Here is a 17,506-nt window from a genome sequence, read left to right as displayed (position 1 = left end):
CGCTTTGCGCTTTCCAAGGTAAATTATGACAACTAGCACGTAGTCAATACATATGTCAATACGTCTATATATCTACACTGTACTACATCTGTACAGTGTGTCCCCGACTCCCAGCTAACGGGCACGAGGATTGTAAAAAAGATGGAGCGTTCCACGCTAATGAAATCAAACTGAAGTGTTCAGCAGTCGTGTATCGTAGGCGCTAGCATTTTTTTCCATTGTGGCCAATTAGTTACTTATATCATATTAATTGGCGAACTTTTAAAACATTCGGCTAAGGGGCGTGGTGTCAACTGTACAGTTGTAGAACACGCTGAGAAGCATTCTATTCTTTTTTTCGACCTAAAAGGAAAGCATCGGAAATACAATTTTTTTTTTACTAGAGTAGCTTGGTGGGCTTGTTGGTACATGACTCGGAGAACTTTCGACTGCTCCTTGTTCTCCGAGTCAATTTTTTTTTGTATTTTGCGGACTTTCTTTTACACGTAAAAAAAAATAAAACACCTCGGTTGGATGTTTCACAGGTTGTTCTACGACTTTCCAATTAACCCCTCTGCCCTTATAGCGCAACGTTTTAAAAATTAGCTGATTCCTATGATATAATTAACCAATTAGTACAATGAAACAAGTACATGCGACTATTGTGCACGACTGCTAACAACGTTTCCTTAAAGTGTTAGTGTGCGACATTTTGCAAAGTTTTTTCGTGTTAGTTTGCGACACCCTGTATACATACTATACGCTTGCCGCCAAGCATGAAGGCCATGTGCGGTATTGCGAACATCCCCTCTTCCCGTTTTCAGTGTCTATTGTGACGCGACTACGACTGCAGTCCGGCAACATCCCGAGCCAGTACAATTGCACACTTAGACCTAGTTTCTATTAACTCCAACTTGCAGGTTAGTTTACTTTTCGACGGAACAAAACCTCGTCAGGACCTTCCCACCGGGATCCTTCCACGGGCGAGGATTTTAATTCAATTTAATAAACGGTGCAGCGTCTACGTCTGGCATTGATTATTACGACAATTACGGTGCCCAAAGCAGCGGCACTGAGGGGATCAAAGTGAACGATCGAAAATACTGCGTTGCATCATGCTAACTGCTTGACTGGGAGTCATGCGCGCTAAAAGCAAACTTGTCGTAGAATTTGGACTGGACACAAAACCTAGTTTGGTTTCTAAATTGTTCCCAAATTGTTCGGCGGAGTGGGAGTTGCCATTATCCCCGTTTCGTTCACCTTTTCGCTGTTCTTTCTCGCGACACAGCCTTCAGAGATAGATGAGGTTGAGTAATGGGTACGTATGTACCTACACTCTAAATCTTTTCAGACCTTTAAAGGTGTAACAACGTGCATGGCGCACGCCTTTTTAAGTGTAATTTTGGTAACATCATAATGGAGCACGGTTTCGCACAAATTTTCTTTACTCGAGTGTTGTCTGTCCTCCAAAAATTCAGTCTTGCAACATCTCAACATTGTTCAACAGTATTGTAGACACTTGCGCGTGCTCGATTATCGATAGCGATGCATATATGCATTAGCTCGTACCTACGATATCCGAGACATAATGAAAGCAAGATTTGCACTGACACTTGATCTTTAGTAATGCTTTCCAAATTTTGTAAAATATCATCCTGGAGATGCAATGTTACGCAACCAGGTTGAATGTGCCTAGCGCACACCTTTAAAGGTGTGAAAAAGTTTACAGTGTATATATTTGTAACTTCCCATAGTTTGGGACATTGATGAATCCCCGTAAGACAGTCCAGTTCAGCCCAGTCTCCGGCGCCGTCTTGCTCATCTAGGCTACCGAGAGCTTTCCCCTGGCGGTGCTACTTGGCCCTACTCAGCACGCTGAAGTCACGTCCGCGCTGACACTCTCTGATGCGTCCTATATGACCGTCTGCACAACGATTAGTGAGGGAGCTGTCTTTTTTCTGTATTTCTTCATAACTTTCTGTGTCTCCGCTGCGTTTATCTTCCTTTTGTTTGTTTGTTTGTTTGCTTTGGGAATAGCAAGCACACATCATGGCTAACCTTTCCCATCTGTTTTGTCTTTTTTTTTATCAGTATTAAACATAGCTCGCTGCTGTCGGCCTCCCATATGTGGGCAACGTCACGACTAAACGCTATGAGGGAATGTGCAGGCATATATCTGACAGCGTCAGAGGAAAACCCGGGGAAAAATCCCAGAAAGCACAGCCGGCCACCGAGATTCGAACCCGGGTACCTCCCCGTCTCGACGTGACACGACCAGCACAACTTTCGAAGATGTGTATCCAGAGAAAGGCAATAAAAACAGGGAATAGCGAAATAGTGAAGAATGCGTTCCTCGATCATAATGTTATTTGCGTTCTCCAAAGTCTAACGCGACGTAACTGAAACATCGCAAAAACTTCGCATAAAGCAGGGTAAGCGCGTTGGATGACCGCTTTCAGCCAAGACATCCCGGATGTAAAACAGGCGTTGCAATCATTCAAGGGCTATTTTTCTTACAACGAGAACGCCAGGATATTTAGCCTCGCCGAGCCGCTGTTCCAAAGCGCTAAACCGTAATTCCTAGTTACGACCTAGCCGTAAAACCCTTCTAGCGTTTCTTTTCCTTCCCGTATTTCGTGCCCTGTTCTCTGTAGTGGGAGGCACTCGGCGATTCGTAGTAGCAGTCGCATTTACCAATAACGGCCGCGCAATGTGCAATGTATGGGTACTGCAGCTTTAAAAGCGTTCCATAAACAGGTTATGGTGGTTCCTTCCAGAACATTCTTTCGGTTATCGTCGTCACTTTGCAAATCGGCTTCACTTCAGATTGTGTAAGGCATGCATGGAGCCCGATTTACAAGACTGACTTACAATCAGCAGGGTGGCTGCGCCGCAGTACATACATGTACCAGGTGAAACCAACTTGCTAGCTGTATCCCAGCTGTGTAGAGGGGGCTTCACCTATTACTGAATTGCGTTCGGTGAAGTCGGCTTGCAAAATGACAATGCCAGTGGAACGAATGTTTTGCACGGATTGTTAACCAACGTTCCCTACAGCTCGAGGGAAAACAAAAAGGAAAGCGTCGTAAATTTTGGTTATATAGCTTCACAGCTTTGCGTTTAGGGCAGTTTGCTGTAATCGAAGAAAGGTTACACCTATCTTTACTGGAGCGGGCAAACACTGCGACATCGCAAGCTTTTGTACAAGTTTTGTAGTGATGTCTGCGTTACGAGCAGTGGCGAGCTGTGCCTAGGAAATGGTGTCATCAAGCATCGTGGAACGTAGTTGAACAACGTGTGAACATGACGATATAAATAAACATATATCGACGACCTATATAAGTTTGAGAATGGAGTACAGTTCTTTTCTGGGTACCACACACACACACACACACACGCTCACGCACACACACACGCACGCACACATTCACCGCCGTTTTGGCTGTACACTGCCCCGTTACTCTTTAAGAACGAATGAGGGGATAATCATGGAAAGGGTACTTTAAAGATATGTCGCCAGACCAGTGGAACGCAAGAACTCCGCAAGAACACCTTGCACCGGGTGGGTCGCTTTCGACCACGGTGCGAGAATCTTGACGAGGTCGAACGGACGTTAGTAAATACCTAGCACACCAATTCCTAAGAGTGTACGCTCTTGGTGATGGTGTGGTGGAGGTCGTCGTGCACTCCACAGGTGGGGCAGATTGAAGACGGGGTGGAGCGGATACGGTGTCTGAAGGCAATCGTAAAGGCAACGTTGAGCCTCATGCAGTGGAGAAGGGCTGTATAAGGGCACGGTAGTCGCGGAGCAAGTTTAAAGTAAAGCATGGTGTCTATACCACACAGAGAAGCGAGTGGGCTACGTCGTGTTTCCAACCTGCCTGCATCTTAAGGTCACCCAGCCATGTTGATAGGTTCCACCAGTCGCAGCAGTATCTATAAAATAATTTCATGAAATGTGTAGCTATTGAATAAACACAGATAAGGTAGGCATGTGTTTTGTGGGCAAAATTTATTTCGGTCATAAACGCGACGACAAGAGTCTGATTTACGACATTCATTCGCGTAATGCGCGAGAGAAATAAAACATTGCGCAGTGTGTTTTCATTAAGAAACCTCGCCAAAAGTTTATCACGTGGCGAGTATTATGGTGCAGTGGAGATAGTGGCGGTGGCCACGTCGCTTCGCGAACATTATTATTTGCTTCCACATCGCGTGAAATGAAACAGGCGAGCATTTTAATGAGAATAAATGAGACCAGGGATCAAGTCACGTATCTGCAAAAAGTGTTAATACTACAGGGAAAATAAAGCTTTGGCCAGTTATGAAATGGAACACGTAGAGATGTACTGAATATACTGGGAGGGCTTGGTGTGCGACTCGCTCTGCCATTTAGATATTCACCACCTGTCGTGGCTGATTTTGTATTTATATAGGCTTGAAATGCTACAATGCGTCGAAAATTGCACTCGTGTTGTAGTACGAGCTCATGTAATGTCCAGGAGTGCTATGCTCGGTTAAGGTACGGGAACGGTACGGGTCACTGGGAACGGTACTGCCCCAAAGTAGATTTTTCAATGCATCGCGTAAGGAGTTTGTAATGAAGGTAAACATGACTGAAATGAGCTAAATTATTACTTTGGGGACATATTATGCGCTAAATCTTTAGAGAGAGAAAAAATTGTCACTTGGACCTGTGAGCGCCAAACTGTGTGCTTTAGCCTCATCGCCATTGTCATAAGCAAACAGTGGCTGCAACTGCAAACAGCAAAAACGCGAATATCGCGTTTTTCGCCAAGTCGACGCCGCACAGCGGTGAAACTCGGGACTAGCCGATCCAGGTACACACGGCCGACCCCGCGTTCACTTGCGGAGAACTTGCTGCTTTTCGCATGGGTCGTGGATCTGCACCTGTATTTTGCTGTTGAAATCATGGATGAAGGAAACAGTACAGACAACGACCAGCAAACTAAACCAAACGACTTTTGTTCTGTGCCACAACGCGACTATGCGCGCAGAGGAGACAGCCAGTTTCTCTTTCCACGTTTTCTTCTTTCCACACATGGAACACCGCCTACTTTGACGCATCCTCGGAAGAGATGGATTGAGCGACGCAAAATCAGCCAACCTGTTACATCAGCAATGCTTATGTGTGTATGGCAGAGCTCTTGGAGCGGTACTGCCTACATATCTGGTGAACGTTCTTGTTCTTTTCTTTTTTTCTGAAGCACACTTCTGTGCAACTCACGTCAGGAAGGGAAGCAAAACCTAGTCTAGGCAAAACAGAACAATATTTTCCAAACTTGAGTATCCATTATGTGCTGTGCATTTGAATCAGCGCGTGAAATCGCTTGGGAAAGAAAGCAGAAAGAATGCGACGTTTCGTTAAGGTTTCCCAAAAACATACGCATCAGTGACACACGGATGTGGCAACATTACCCTGTAAATTCTAAACTATATTCGTACACGCGCTACACACTTAGATCTTACCTGTAAGAGAGCATCAGCACAGATATCGTGTGCTTGCATCTATCTGACATTCCTGCAGCGGAGGACACTCGCTGCTTGCTATTTTGGCCTCGCAACCGGAAAACGTGAAATTCACCTTCACGAAGTGTGGTTGATCAAAAACGCGCAAATAATACGCGACAACTATAGCCTTCTCTTTGGACAACTCGGTTACCGCTGCCAGAAGTATATGTGTAGCGTTTAATACTCGTTCGCCTTCAACGCATCGAGAATCAACATTGCGGTTCAGCAATCTCAAAATCGAAACTAAGTGACAATCTGGATACGTCCGGCATGTTGGAGTTAAGATGCGCCACCTACAGGTCGTCGAAAACGCGATAAGCGTTCTCCACACGCTCATGTATTTAACTGTTTTAGCATCATCGTATATGGATGTTGGATACTGGTATTAGCTCGTTCGGCCCTTCAACGCCCAAATTGTTAGGTAATAGTACATTCTATGTCTTTGATTGTTTGTATCATCAAGAACAAAAAAAAAGTGTCGCTGGCCCGGCCTGTTCCGCCTGCTAAGCCTCATGCTTGTGCTGGTTTGCGCTGTTAAGTAGCAGTGGAAAACTTTGTTACGATGTTTATTGTACTGCGTATTCGCAATTTCGAAGCATACCACGCACTTCTGTCGTTACAACGCCAGGAAATGCGCCTTCTCGAATTAGTTTCAACGCAAAACTGCTGATCAGACAGCTAAAGAAAAAAATCGCGTGATAGCGTACCGACAATGCATAGAAAAAAGCGGTTTTCTCGTTTTTCATAATTTACTGAAACCAGTCTGGAACCTGGAAAATTTATGACGTGTGTTTTAAGCACTCCACGCATCGTTGTCGGAAGTTACGGTGGCTGGCATTGCTCCGATATTCTCTGTGGTGCGGAATAGATGCCGTGCTTTACCATGGAGAGCCCCACATACTGAGAGAGGCGGATTTATGGAAACAAAAAGAAAAATCGTTCCTTACACACTTGAGTACGTCAAGAAACGTTCCTTCACTCTCAACGATTTCGATGAGTAGACCCTACAGCAAGCCGACCTCTGTCTGGCTGACCTTTCACCTTTGATTTTTTTTAAAATAAATCTTCATACCCCCCCCCTTGCCCCTTTATAGCAAGTGGAATTTTCCGCCGTAGCGGATATAAGCACAGCAGCCGTAGCAGGCCCAGAATTCCATCTGCTACCCGAGAGACATACTGAAAAACAATAATGTACTAGCGCAGCACCCTGATGAAGAAAATAAGCTCCCCGTACCTTCATGACATACGTATCGCTCTCCCGACCGTGCTGTCAGGGAAGTGGTTTCATATTGAAGATGATATGAACTGTGAGGCTGAAGATGCACATTCTAAAAACTAGAAAAATCCGGGACATTAAATTACATAAAAGGACGAATATACCAGACAAGTCTCTTCGTTCAGTGCTGTCTCTTGTCTGGTATGTTGGTTCGGAATTTTTTAATATATTTTTTTACAGCTTTTGGAATGGATTGTTACCAACAAACCCAAATCACCACTGCGCTCCGTGAAGTCGTGGCGTCATGCATGCGTGTTACGAGGCCAATTCGACCTCTGAGGTCCTAATCAAAAAGTAAAGTAATTTTAGTCGTTTTGGGGATGCGTATACGAAGAGGGGAGTCAAGTCCTGTAGATCACATAAACACAGAAGCCGACACTGAAGATTTTTGTTTAAGTTTAATTTGTACAAGCTTTCGCGTGGAGGTCCACGCTTCCTCAGGTACAAAGTGAAGTGGTGACACACATAAGTATATAAATGTCTTTATATACTTATGTGTGTCACCACTTCACTTTGTACCTGAGGAAGCGTGGACCTCCACGCGAAAGCTTGTACAAATTAAACTTAAACAAAAATCTTCAGTGTCGGCTTCTGTCGTTTTGGGGACTAAATGCATTGACTAGATGAATGTCACAGAGTAGGTACCGCGTTTTCACGCTTTGTCTTTACAGTCCTGTGTACATATTCCATATGCGAATGAATTAAAATACTTGGAATTATGTCATTAACCGTGAATGTTGCGTGACATGCATAGAGCAACATGCCAAGAAGGAATCGATAAGTATTTTTAACTGTGCAGGCCGATAATTGCATAGTTATATTGCCTTGTTCCATCAAATTCACGAAGAGCACGTACTTACGTAGATTGTTGCATTCTGGGCACCATTTGCAAGGTTTAGTGACTAGTTCCATATCATCGTCATCATGTATTTCTCTCTCTCTCTCTTAGTGACTAGTTGCGTTCCTGGGGAGTAAATTTCAGGGTCAGGGGACTAAAATGGGGAGTAATTGGGGAGGGGGGCAGAGTAGGAGTCCAGAAGCCGCATTTACTCCTTTTTTTCTCCTTCGAGTGTGAATGGAGTAAGGGTAAAAGTCAGCTTATCCCCTCTTCAGTATATTTGTTGCTATGGTACCTAAATACCAGTATGTACTACCTGACGAAGAAAATTCGGGGCCGTATTGCAATTTATCGACATGCTATACAGAAACGGGAAATGCATGTGCGACAATGGAACGGACTGTTCTGGCAGGCCCCTTTTCTGCATGCTCATACAGCACAACTTCAAGTATATTGCGATGCGGACATGGACTATACGACTTCCGCTGAAGAGACTTCCATTTCACAAAAAGCCCTAAACACAGCGCTCTACTTTCAACACTTTAATGCAATGCATCGCTCGTTGGTGGTAGCGAAAGTCGTGCTGAAGACTAGGAGGTGGTGGGTTCGAATCCTACCACCGGCTGTGCTGTCTGAGGTTTTCCCTGGGTTTTCCGAAGACTTTCCAGACGAATGTCTGCGCAGTTCTCCCTGAAATCGGCCCAGGACGCATACGAACCCCCCCCCCCCCACTGTCCCCCACTCCTTCAAGCTGTCTTCTCTCCATCTGTCCACATCTGTACGCCGCTCATAGCTACAGTTGCTTCGCGGCGCTAACGCACGGAATGAAAAACTTTAATGCATACACATTCAAACCGCTCTTTTATTTACGCAGCAGGTACTCCCTCTCCCTTCCTGTCGAGGCAATGCTTTCTGAGCTGACACACGTGTCACCCGCTTCCGGTATCAGCGAGGCTTCCCTAATCTCCCGTTCGCTGTCTTGTTTTAATAAATCCCATCGCACCCACAATCCCTAGAACGTAATCTTACCAACAATCCTAAATGGACGTGTTAGTGCTGAAGAGATTTGTCCTTCTTCCTTACCTCACATGACCGTTTGTTTGTTTGTTTGTTTGTTTATAATGAAAAAAAAAAGAGTACAAATTAGAGATAATAGTGAGCGCGAAACAAAAAGAGAGCTTCGCGCATTGCGCAGAGCCCCCACGCTATTCCTGATGTACGCAAAGGCAATAGCGTACGACGCACTAAAACTCCCCCCTATTGGTATATGTGACCGTGTGAATCGTAATGTCATCAATGAATCGCAGGGTTAATTGTCATTGTGAATCGTAATGTTTGTGTTAAGTCGCACATCCTGAAACGACGTTAACGTGTCAAGTTTTCTCGTTTTTTTAAAGCTATTCCCGTGTTGTATACGAAGGTGTAATTATACTCAAATTTCCTGTCTATTAATGTGTTGAAGCAAAGATTCGTAATCCGCGCAGGAACATATATTTCTACATAACACGCGAAGGAAGTGGACAAGATACACCCCATGTGCGGTGTTGTGGAGGATGTCGAGCACATTTTGATGTCCTGCGTACGGTACAGCGAAGCCCGTCGCCTTCTACAGTAGGAGCTGGCATCAGTGGATGGTCGTCCGCTCAGTGTCTCAACAGTACTTGGGCCCTGACATCGCAGTGTCAGATACCGGGCGTTCTCCACCGTAGAGAAATTTTTCCGGACATTGACGCAGACGACAAGTTTTGAGCCCATGAGTGTTTTGTGAGTGTGGGTTTTGCTGTTCGACTGTTTGCGTGTTGGCGTGTTCCGTGACAACTCAGTGTGCGTTTGTAATTGTTTTGTGTCGAATCACCGCCATCACTAATCATCATAGTCGCCGTCATCATCCTCTTCATTGGTATAATCATCATCGTTGCAGGAGTTTTCCACCAAAGTAACTGGTGCAAATGATGTGGAGTTGCGGGCCTCACACTACAGTGAAGCCAAAATCTCCAGTTTATTTTTTCTTCAAATCAAATCAAATCAATACACCGCGTGTGCACGAAAGATGTTTCCATCACAATGCGTCGTGTCGTATTTTTGATTGATTGATTTTTACTGTAAAAGAAAAAAATGGAGATGTTAGTCCCGAGCCACTCGGGACTGGCTACTCCAGGACGCGTTATTCGTCTTTTTCGTGTTCCTCAATAGCAAGGTTTCTGTACAGCCTGAACAAACACTTGGTCATGAAAGAACTGATGTTCTGAGGCTGGAACAACGTAGAAGGGACAAATACATACAAAGCCTGAAATTTGTCTAAGAAATTAACGATGAAAGATGAAAGTCACTGAAAAGGTTAGCTAGCTGTAGCACCCATCATTCAATCATCACCCATCATCGAACCCACATCTTCTGGATTGGCAATCCAGAAGTTGTGGGTTCGAGTCCTACAGCTAGCTAACCTTTTCAGTGACTTTCGTCTTTCATCTTTCAAACACTTGGTGTCTATTTAGCTGCTGCATTGCGCACATACATTCATACATTCATCACCTTTTCCGATATGAGTGTTCCAGTATGTGTGTTAGAACATGTGTTATAGAATATGTTACAGAACGTGTTATAGAACATGTGTTACGTGTGTTAGAACACAAGCCGCTGTCACATGAATGCGACAGAAGGGCATCGTATCGAGTTATTGCATCTCCTCGCGCCTATTCCGATCGGCGGATTGGTTGATGTGGCCCTCTCGGAGAGGATTTGTTCCAATAAGTCGATTACGGAGTGAAGGAGACACTTTTTGAGAATCAGTCCCCGTCGCAAACTACAATATCTCTCCGTCTCTCCTCTTGACGCGCGCCAGAATTTTGTTGCTATACTTCTTGAACCTCATATTTTTAGATGTTTCAATAGTCGTTGAATTCAAGCTTTGGAATGAGCCTCAAATGCACCAGTTTGATTGAGGTTTCTGTTGCATGATATGTTTTAAGTCGCGGAACAACCACATGAGCCACGCCGAGGATAAGCTTTGCACACTTATACTTGAAGGCCGGTTTCACATTACCGTATTTGTAGTCCATTTGTTTCAAATACAGAACCAGAAAGCGAACGAGCTCTGTACGTTCCAATGGGCCCGCTTTGGCTCCGTTAAAAACAAGGCCGAGAAAAACTTTGGATGTGAAATGGGCCTAACGTGCGCCGGAACGTCAGCAACCTGTGTTGTTCAACGTTGGAACTGGCATGCGCACACTTTACAACCACGGTACCATAAAATGGAATCTCATAAGATGAACAATGAACCAATGAACGGAACCATGTACGGTACCATAAAGAAAATCAAAATTTGAATTCAAGCAGTATTCCCAAGCAGCACAACATCATGGCCCAATATTGGAAATGGAACAGCGCCCAGCCTGCTGGCCGGCATCAGCCCCATCTCATCATCGTTTCTTTATGTGTGTGTGGCCCAATATTGGCCCAATATTGACACTGGGGTAGCGCCCAGCCTGCTGGCGGGCATCGGCCCCATCTCATCATCGTTTCTTTATGTGTGTGTGGCCCAATATTGGCAAAATATTGGCAGGGGGCAGCGCCCAGCCTGCTGGTTGGCATCAGCCCCATCTCATCATCGTTTCTTTATGAGTGTGGGGCCCAATATTGGCCCAATATTGGCAGGGGGCAGCGCCCAGCCTGCTGGCCGGCATCAGCCCCATCTCATAATCGTTTCTTTATGTGTGTGTGGCCCAATATTGGTCCAATATTGGCAATATCGGGCCAATATTGGTCCAATATTGGTTCAACATTGGACCAAGATTGTACCAACATTGGGCCTCTATTGGGCCAAGATGTTGTGCTGCTTGGGTTGTTTCCGAGCAACACGTGTGTACACAGCGCATACACCGTCCTGTTTCCCTATATAGTCTTAGGCTTCGCATCTCAAAAGCCTAATGACATTAGACGTGGCCGCTAATTTTCGTGCCGGATAAGCCTCCCATATTATAACCTCTACTTTGTCCAACTCCTGTCCGAGACTCCGCGAATGCAGCGAAAAGCCAGCTCTTCTTTGCTCTTAAGTGGGTTTAGGTATAGGAAATGCTAAACGTTTAATCCCCTTACCACGTGGACGGACACGAATCCGCAAATCCGGGTAAAAGCGCTCTATCTTGAGAGCTGAAACGTGTTAACCAGACTGAGAGATTTCCTAAAGAGCTCTTTTCGGTTCTTTGAGGTCCGGTATAATAGTTACTTCTATGCTCTCTGGAAATTATGTATGTTTCAATAAACTATATATATGCTTCATACGTGGAGAAACGCGCTTCCTATAGAAATCACACCTTTCTGTACCTACCTCCCGTGGATATCGTCCGGTCTCGGATCACATCCTGCACCTGGCCTCAGCCTGGATCTCTACATCAACCTTTGTCTTCTGCTCCAGACAAGTCACTCAACATCACCCAGTGGTGGTAGTGATGACGAAAGAGCTCGCCGTTGTAGGCCTCACAGAGGTGGGCAACGTCACGACTGACGTCCTGGGCCGACTTCTATGGGCTCAATTATACACAAGACAGCCACCAACCACAGCTCTGCACTGATACGCACCACACGTTGCAATGGTATTAATTCCATTGAGGACACGCTCTGAGACCAAGGCGAGTTCACACCACGGTAACTGCCTGTTCCGTTAGGAAGGATTTCTGACACCTTCTCAGGCTCATCCCTTCCATATCAGTCTGTATCTGTATGCAGTCGTCCCTCATAAACTAAAACTGAGGTCATAAACATAAACTCACTAGAAACTGAGGTCATGGGTTGGGAAGCTCCTGAGCGACTCCGTCATCGCCGAGCAGTACTTAGGGTTCAGCTACAACCGCCTCTTCGGTGCGAAAATGGATCAGTTGGCCATCTACAGATAGCCACAAATACATGCACGACTTTAAGAAGGATCAGAGCGAAAAGCACGTAGCAGGTTTGAACAGGGAAGGATATTCTTATACCTTCTTTGGGAGGAAACTCGCTGCATCGTTTCTCTTCGAGTGACACGCCAACGCTGATTACACTCTCAGATATAATAATAATGGTACCGTGATGTTAGACGTGAGGTTTGTCTGCGCAGTGTGGCGACATGTTGCACGTGCCGAAGGATAGGACTGCGGATAATTTGGACCACCTAGGGTTCTTTTGGCGTGCGCCGGAACTCTCAGAAAAGAAAAAGAGTCAGTTGGCAAACAATTACAGCGTTCAATCGCAGCTTCTTGTCCCCTAGATGGCAATTACTCCCCATGTTAGTACCCTGACTCTAAAATTTACTCCCCGGCACCGCAAACAGTCATCAAACTTCGCATAAAGCCATACTGAAGAAACCCCTGCGAGACGAGGGACTAACTAATTCCATCAGTTTCGCATAAAGGTTCGTGCACTTAGTCCCACAAGGGACTAATGATCTTGGCAATATATCTTGTCCATAAAGAGACTAAAATCACTACTTTTTGTTACTCGTCGTTTAATGCGTACGCGGCAACAATGCGTCATCTCTCTTGTCTCTTATTTGTCGGTCGCGACAGAAAGATTGAACGGCCACGAGAGGACTGTGGCTGGCGGGTATACACGAATGATAAAACTCATAAAGAGAAGCAAATCCAATCGACATGCTGCGAAGTTCCAGCTGTTTTCTACTTTGGCGAAGAATCTGCTTTTGGAAGCCTGTCACACAAACCTTGCCATAGGACTGTTGATATTCCATAGCCTTGAAGTTATTTACGGGCGCTGCACGAACTGGTTACAAGGAAATACAAACAAACACAAACAACAAATGACACGACACGAAGCACTTACTGGAGCGCCCTTAACTTGAATCCTGTCACACGTTACCTTCTTTCCTCTCTCTCTTTTATTTGGCTTTTAAGCTTCCACTTCTCACGAATCACCCATAGCAAGTACAACGAAGCAAGGTATTCGTAACATTGAACACATGTAGATTGTAAACAGGACATTTTCTAAGAAGACGCATCACTGAATGCTTTCAGTTATTTAGAAGCTCCGCGGCAAAGTTTCAGGGCAAAACTAAATTCCAGAAAACGGCTAGCACTGTCGCCCAGTCCGGAACCCACAGTTCCGTGACGTCACAGATGACGTCTGTGGGCTTCCTACGCGCAGCAAATTTAATCTCCTTTCTCTCCCGACCACCCAGACGGCACCACCACAAACCTCCCACACATAACACCCGGGACATTTACCATACGTGGAGGGTGCACTTCCCTCTCTTTCCCTACAAGACAACTGGGGTCTATCGAACGCAAAACTCCTTCCATGCACTCTCCTTCAAATCCCCACCGGACAGTAAATTCTCCTCTCTGATTGGCCCGCGCACGCCTGTTGCACCTGCGCAGTGATCAACAGCGCACTGTTGGGCTCAGCCTTGAAGTAGGTTCTGCCGCAGCGCTCCGGTAGCTGGCAGAAAAGCGCTCAGAGTTGGAACGCGCTTCTTCCGGTGGATCCGAGTTTGGAGGACCCCCTTCAACTTCGAAACGGTGGTTTCTTCATTTTTCCGTGCGCCTGCGTCGGCTTTCCGTTTCGTTGTTTTTGGCAGCGGATTGTTTCATCGAAGCAGCAACCATGGTGGGGCCCGTTCATCTGAGTCTGCTCGCCTTTGTGCTGGTGGGACTGAGTCAGGGAGCCTACCTCATAAACTTCTCACACGTGCTTAACAGAAATCTGGCCAACGTGAAGCGTGAAGGTGAGAGCCTCGCTATAATGCACATTCCACAAGTGACATGGCCTCATGCTGAATGTCTGTGCGGCATGCTCCAGGATCTTTCGTGACGCCAGCAGAGGCGCATGCTCTCTGGGTCTGCCCTGCACCTACTTTTCGAATAGAACGATTGCCATCTTCATTGAGCAGTTACAATATTAATCAGAAAAGCGGATATTTGGAACTTTATCTGTGTGACGCTTAACTCACGCAGCATCTAATCACCGAGACACACTTTACGAGTTCGTGCGTCATTCAATTTCGCGTACGAAGGACGTGACATCTGCAATGCCATTCATATTACAGTTACAGTTGTCGTTACTGTATCCTGTAATAGTTCAATAGTATGGAAAAGGAGTCCTAATGTAATGTGTGAACCACTTGCCGCTGTCGCGATTGATCCTGCGCTCATTCTAAACACATAAACAAACAAACAGCGATTGACAGATACAAAAACTACTTTCAACTCAAGAACTCAGTCACGGAACGACCTTCCATAACACAGACAAGGCTTGGAACAAAGGAAAGGAACAGCACTCTATCAGGATTCATCTCTGCCTACCTTCGTTTTATTGAATAATGGAACCCTTTCACAAAGAAGGTGAAAAATTTTCATTCATGCCGCGTTGCTTCTATTGGGCGTGCCAGCATACTTATTCACTTTAAACATATGACAGGTATAACGTGAAATACGTGCAGAATCTTCCGTAAAACCGTTCGTTACACGGTTTGCAAAACGCATTTAGCAAATGAAAACTACCAGCCTCGTTCGCTATTCACTCGATGCATTCCTCTTCCTAGAAAACAAATTTCCAGCGGAGCGTGGGTGCATGAGAAATGCAAGATCAACAATGTCGATATACAGCGCTTGTTGTTTCTAAGTGCTCTCACGTGTTATGGACCGAGTCGATAGCAGATATATCGTTATTACGTACCCGTAGGTATGTCATCCGTTGTGTTTGTGTATGCAATCGTCCTATGTTGCTGCTGCTCCGCTTGTAACTTAGCCCCTTTGTATAAGGAAAATCCACATTCTGCGTCGGGCCCCTGTTTGAGGTTTCTGAGCGCACTCGAAGATCGAAACCAGGCGCACAAACAGTGACATTCGGTTGTAAACTACGAACTTGTTTTGGCATTTTTCTAATTCCGTGACAAATTACTGTGAATGTTTAATATCGCAAACGCGTTGAAAAGACCTTGGAGAGGTTTGAAGAACATGATATATATTTCGAGAGAATAACAGAACAGATAACAAGGCGCTGTCCAAAATTCGCGTTTCTACGTAGTACAACAATAATGAAAAGTTGGCTAGGAGCAACTTTTATTTAAAATGTATATCACGTTTTAAATAAAAGTCTAACCGTCTTCTCATTATTTCGAGAGAACGTATATCCCCTATAGATAACAGATGGGCATATTTATGGTAATACAATTGCATTCACGGGCTTATAAGAACATTGAGTACATTTTTTATCATTTATTGAGCGCGTTACATCTAAAACAGTCACTTTTTTTCTAAATAACAGATCTTTGTTCAGTTTCATAACACGTTAACACAACCTCCTATAGCAATTGTATCCATTATATGTCGACATGGTTGATGATCTCCACTACTGGCAACAGTCATGCATGTTCAGTGTCACGGGAGCCAAAACCTAAACTATCCCGGGTGACACAACTTACCTTTTCTCAGAATTTCAATTACTTAGTATATTTCATGCGTTTCATATATTGCACATACGATACGCAGGTCGAATCTCCGTTGATGTCCGACCTGCAGTTTTTTTCTAGGCCTTCATGGGCACTGCTATAATGGCAGGCGCGAAACTTTAATTGACAGGAAATTTACCTCCCCCCCCCCAGCACTGCCAAATAGTCCCTAAACTTCGCATCAAATCAAGTCGCGTCAAATGAATTGCGTCTAGCTGTACACCTGATACGTGAAATAAAATGAACTGAATTGAATTGAAAAATTTTGTGCATATAGTTCTGAAATCGACTAATTGGTGGCGGCAATGCGTCTAAGACCCCCAAAAGAACTGAAACCACTGTAGTTTTATTTTTTTCTTCTTCTTAGAATGTATGATTAAAGGCGCATACATGTCGTGCACGATGTTCCTAGGCTTCTAGCGCAAGCGATATCGGCAGCGCGCGTCCTCTTTCACTGCTGCCTTGAAATATGAATGACGCGCGTTCCGAGCGTCCATCCATATCAGCCCTAAATATTTAGTGTGCTGCGGACAACGCTAAATGAAGCAGTTTCAATGTAATCAATTAACCATCGGCGTACCAAAATCTTCCCGCTACAGCAGGCTACAGAACGCGGCGATTCTATGTGCCTTTAAGGTAGATATCCCCGCCCTAATTAACACGTTCTCTCGATGAAGAGAAAGTGAGTGGAGAGGGAACTGTAGTAAGATAAGAGTTGTGCCGCTATCATATCATTAAATAGCTCGCGAGCGGGCACACGAGCTATGCCGGGTCTTCCCCCGAAGTCTTGGTCTTACCGAAAGTTCCCCCCGCTGAAAACTTCGGCAACGGCTAACGCTGTCGAGTAACTTTCTTTTCGGTAAACATTCTTGAGACAGGCCTTCGGCCAACAGCTTACCAGTGAGTGGCTTATTTGCATAAGCTCGTTGATTAAATAAAAATTCTAACTTTTCAATTTTACTCACGACGCTTTCGGCACCTGTGCCATAGCGATCGGAATCTTCGGCGAAAAATATTCGAGAAAACAACAACAACAGATAAATTAATGAGGATGAATGGGGATATTCGCCACATGAGCTGCGGCCCACTACCCCCGAACAACAATGGACGGAATGAGATCCACGATAAAAGCGCTAAAACCCAGTGCAGGGGAATATAAAAAAGACGACACCGGGTTTAAGACGACACTTTGCTGGGTACCCCTGCAGTTTTAACGATTTGATGATGAACTACAAAACAGCTCGGTTCCTTACTCTTTTTAAAAGAAACCATATCGAGACTTAGTGATCTTTTTTCGACTAATTGGTTGGTTTCGGTTTGCATAGTTTTTGCGCGGAGCAGCCCAGCAATGCGCTCTTTCGCTCGCTATCCGGCTCTCAATGGTGTGTTCGTTCGCCCGGTTCGCAACACCACGGTGACGGAAGATAAGGAACAGTATAGGGGA

General features: G+C 45.1%; 1 protein-coding gene across 2 annotated transcripts in view; it reads left to right on the top strand.

Annotated features, from left to right (window-relative positions):
* LOC135401266 (IDLSRF-like peptide) overlaps window positions 1–17,506 on the top strand; it is a 232,313-nt gene that overhangs the window by 65,466 nt on the left and 149,341 nt on the right. The window contains exon 1 of one of the 2 annotated variants that reach the window (XM_064633548.1): window positions 14,024–14,337. The exons of the other annotated variant lie outside the window; for it this stretch is intronic. Coding sequence (XP_064489618.1) covers window positions 14,217–14,337 — 121 coding nt within the window. The 5' untranslated portion in view covers window positions 14,024–14,216. Of the gene's footprint in view, window positions 1–14,023; window positions 14,338–17,506 lie in introns of those variants that run through there. 2 annotated transcript variants of the gene reach the window in all.

This window comes from Ornithodoros turicata, chromosome 7 (genome assembly GCF_037126465.1).
Source record: "Ornithodoros turicata isolate Travis chromosome 7, ASM3712646v1, whole genome shotgun sequence".
NCBI classification, from domain to species: domain Eukaryota; kingdom Metazoa; phylum Arthropoda; class Arachnida; order Ixodida; family Argasidae; genus Ornithodoros; species Ornithodoros turicata.
This window is presented reverse-complemented; position numbering and strand designations above follow the sequence as displayed.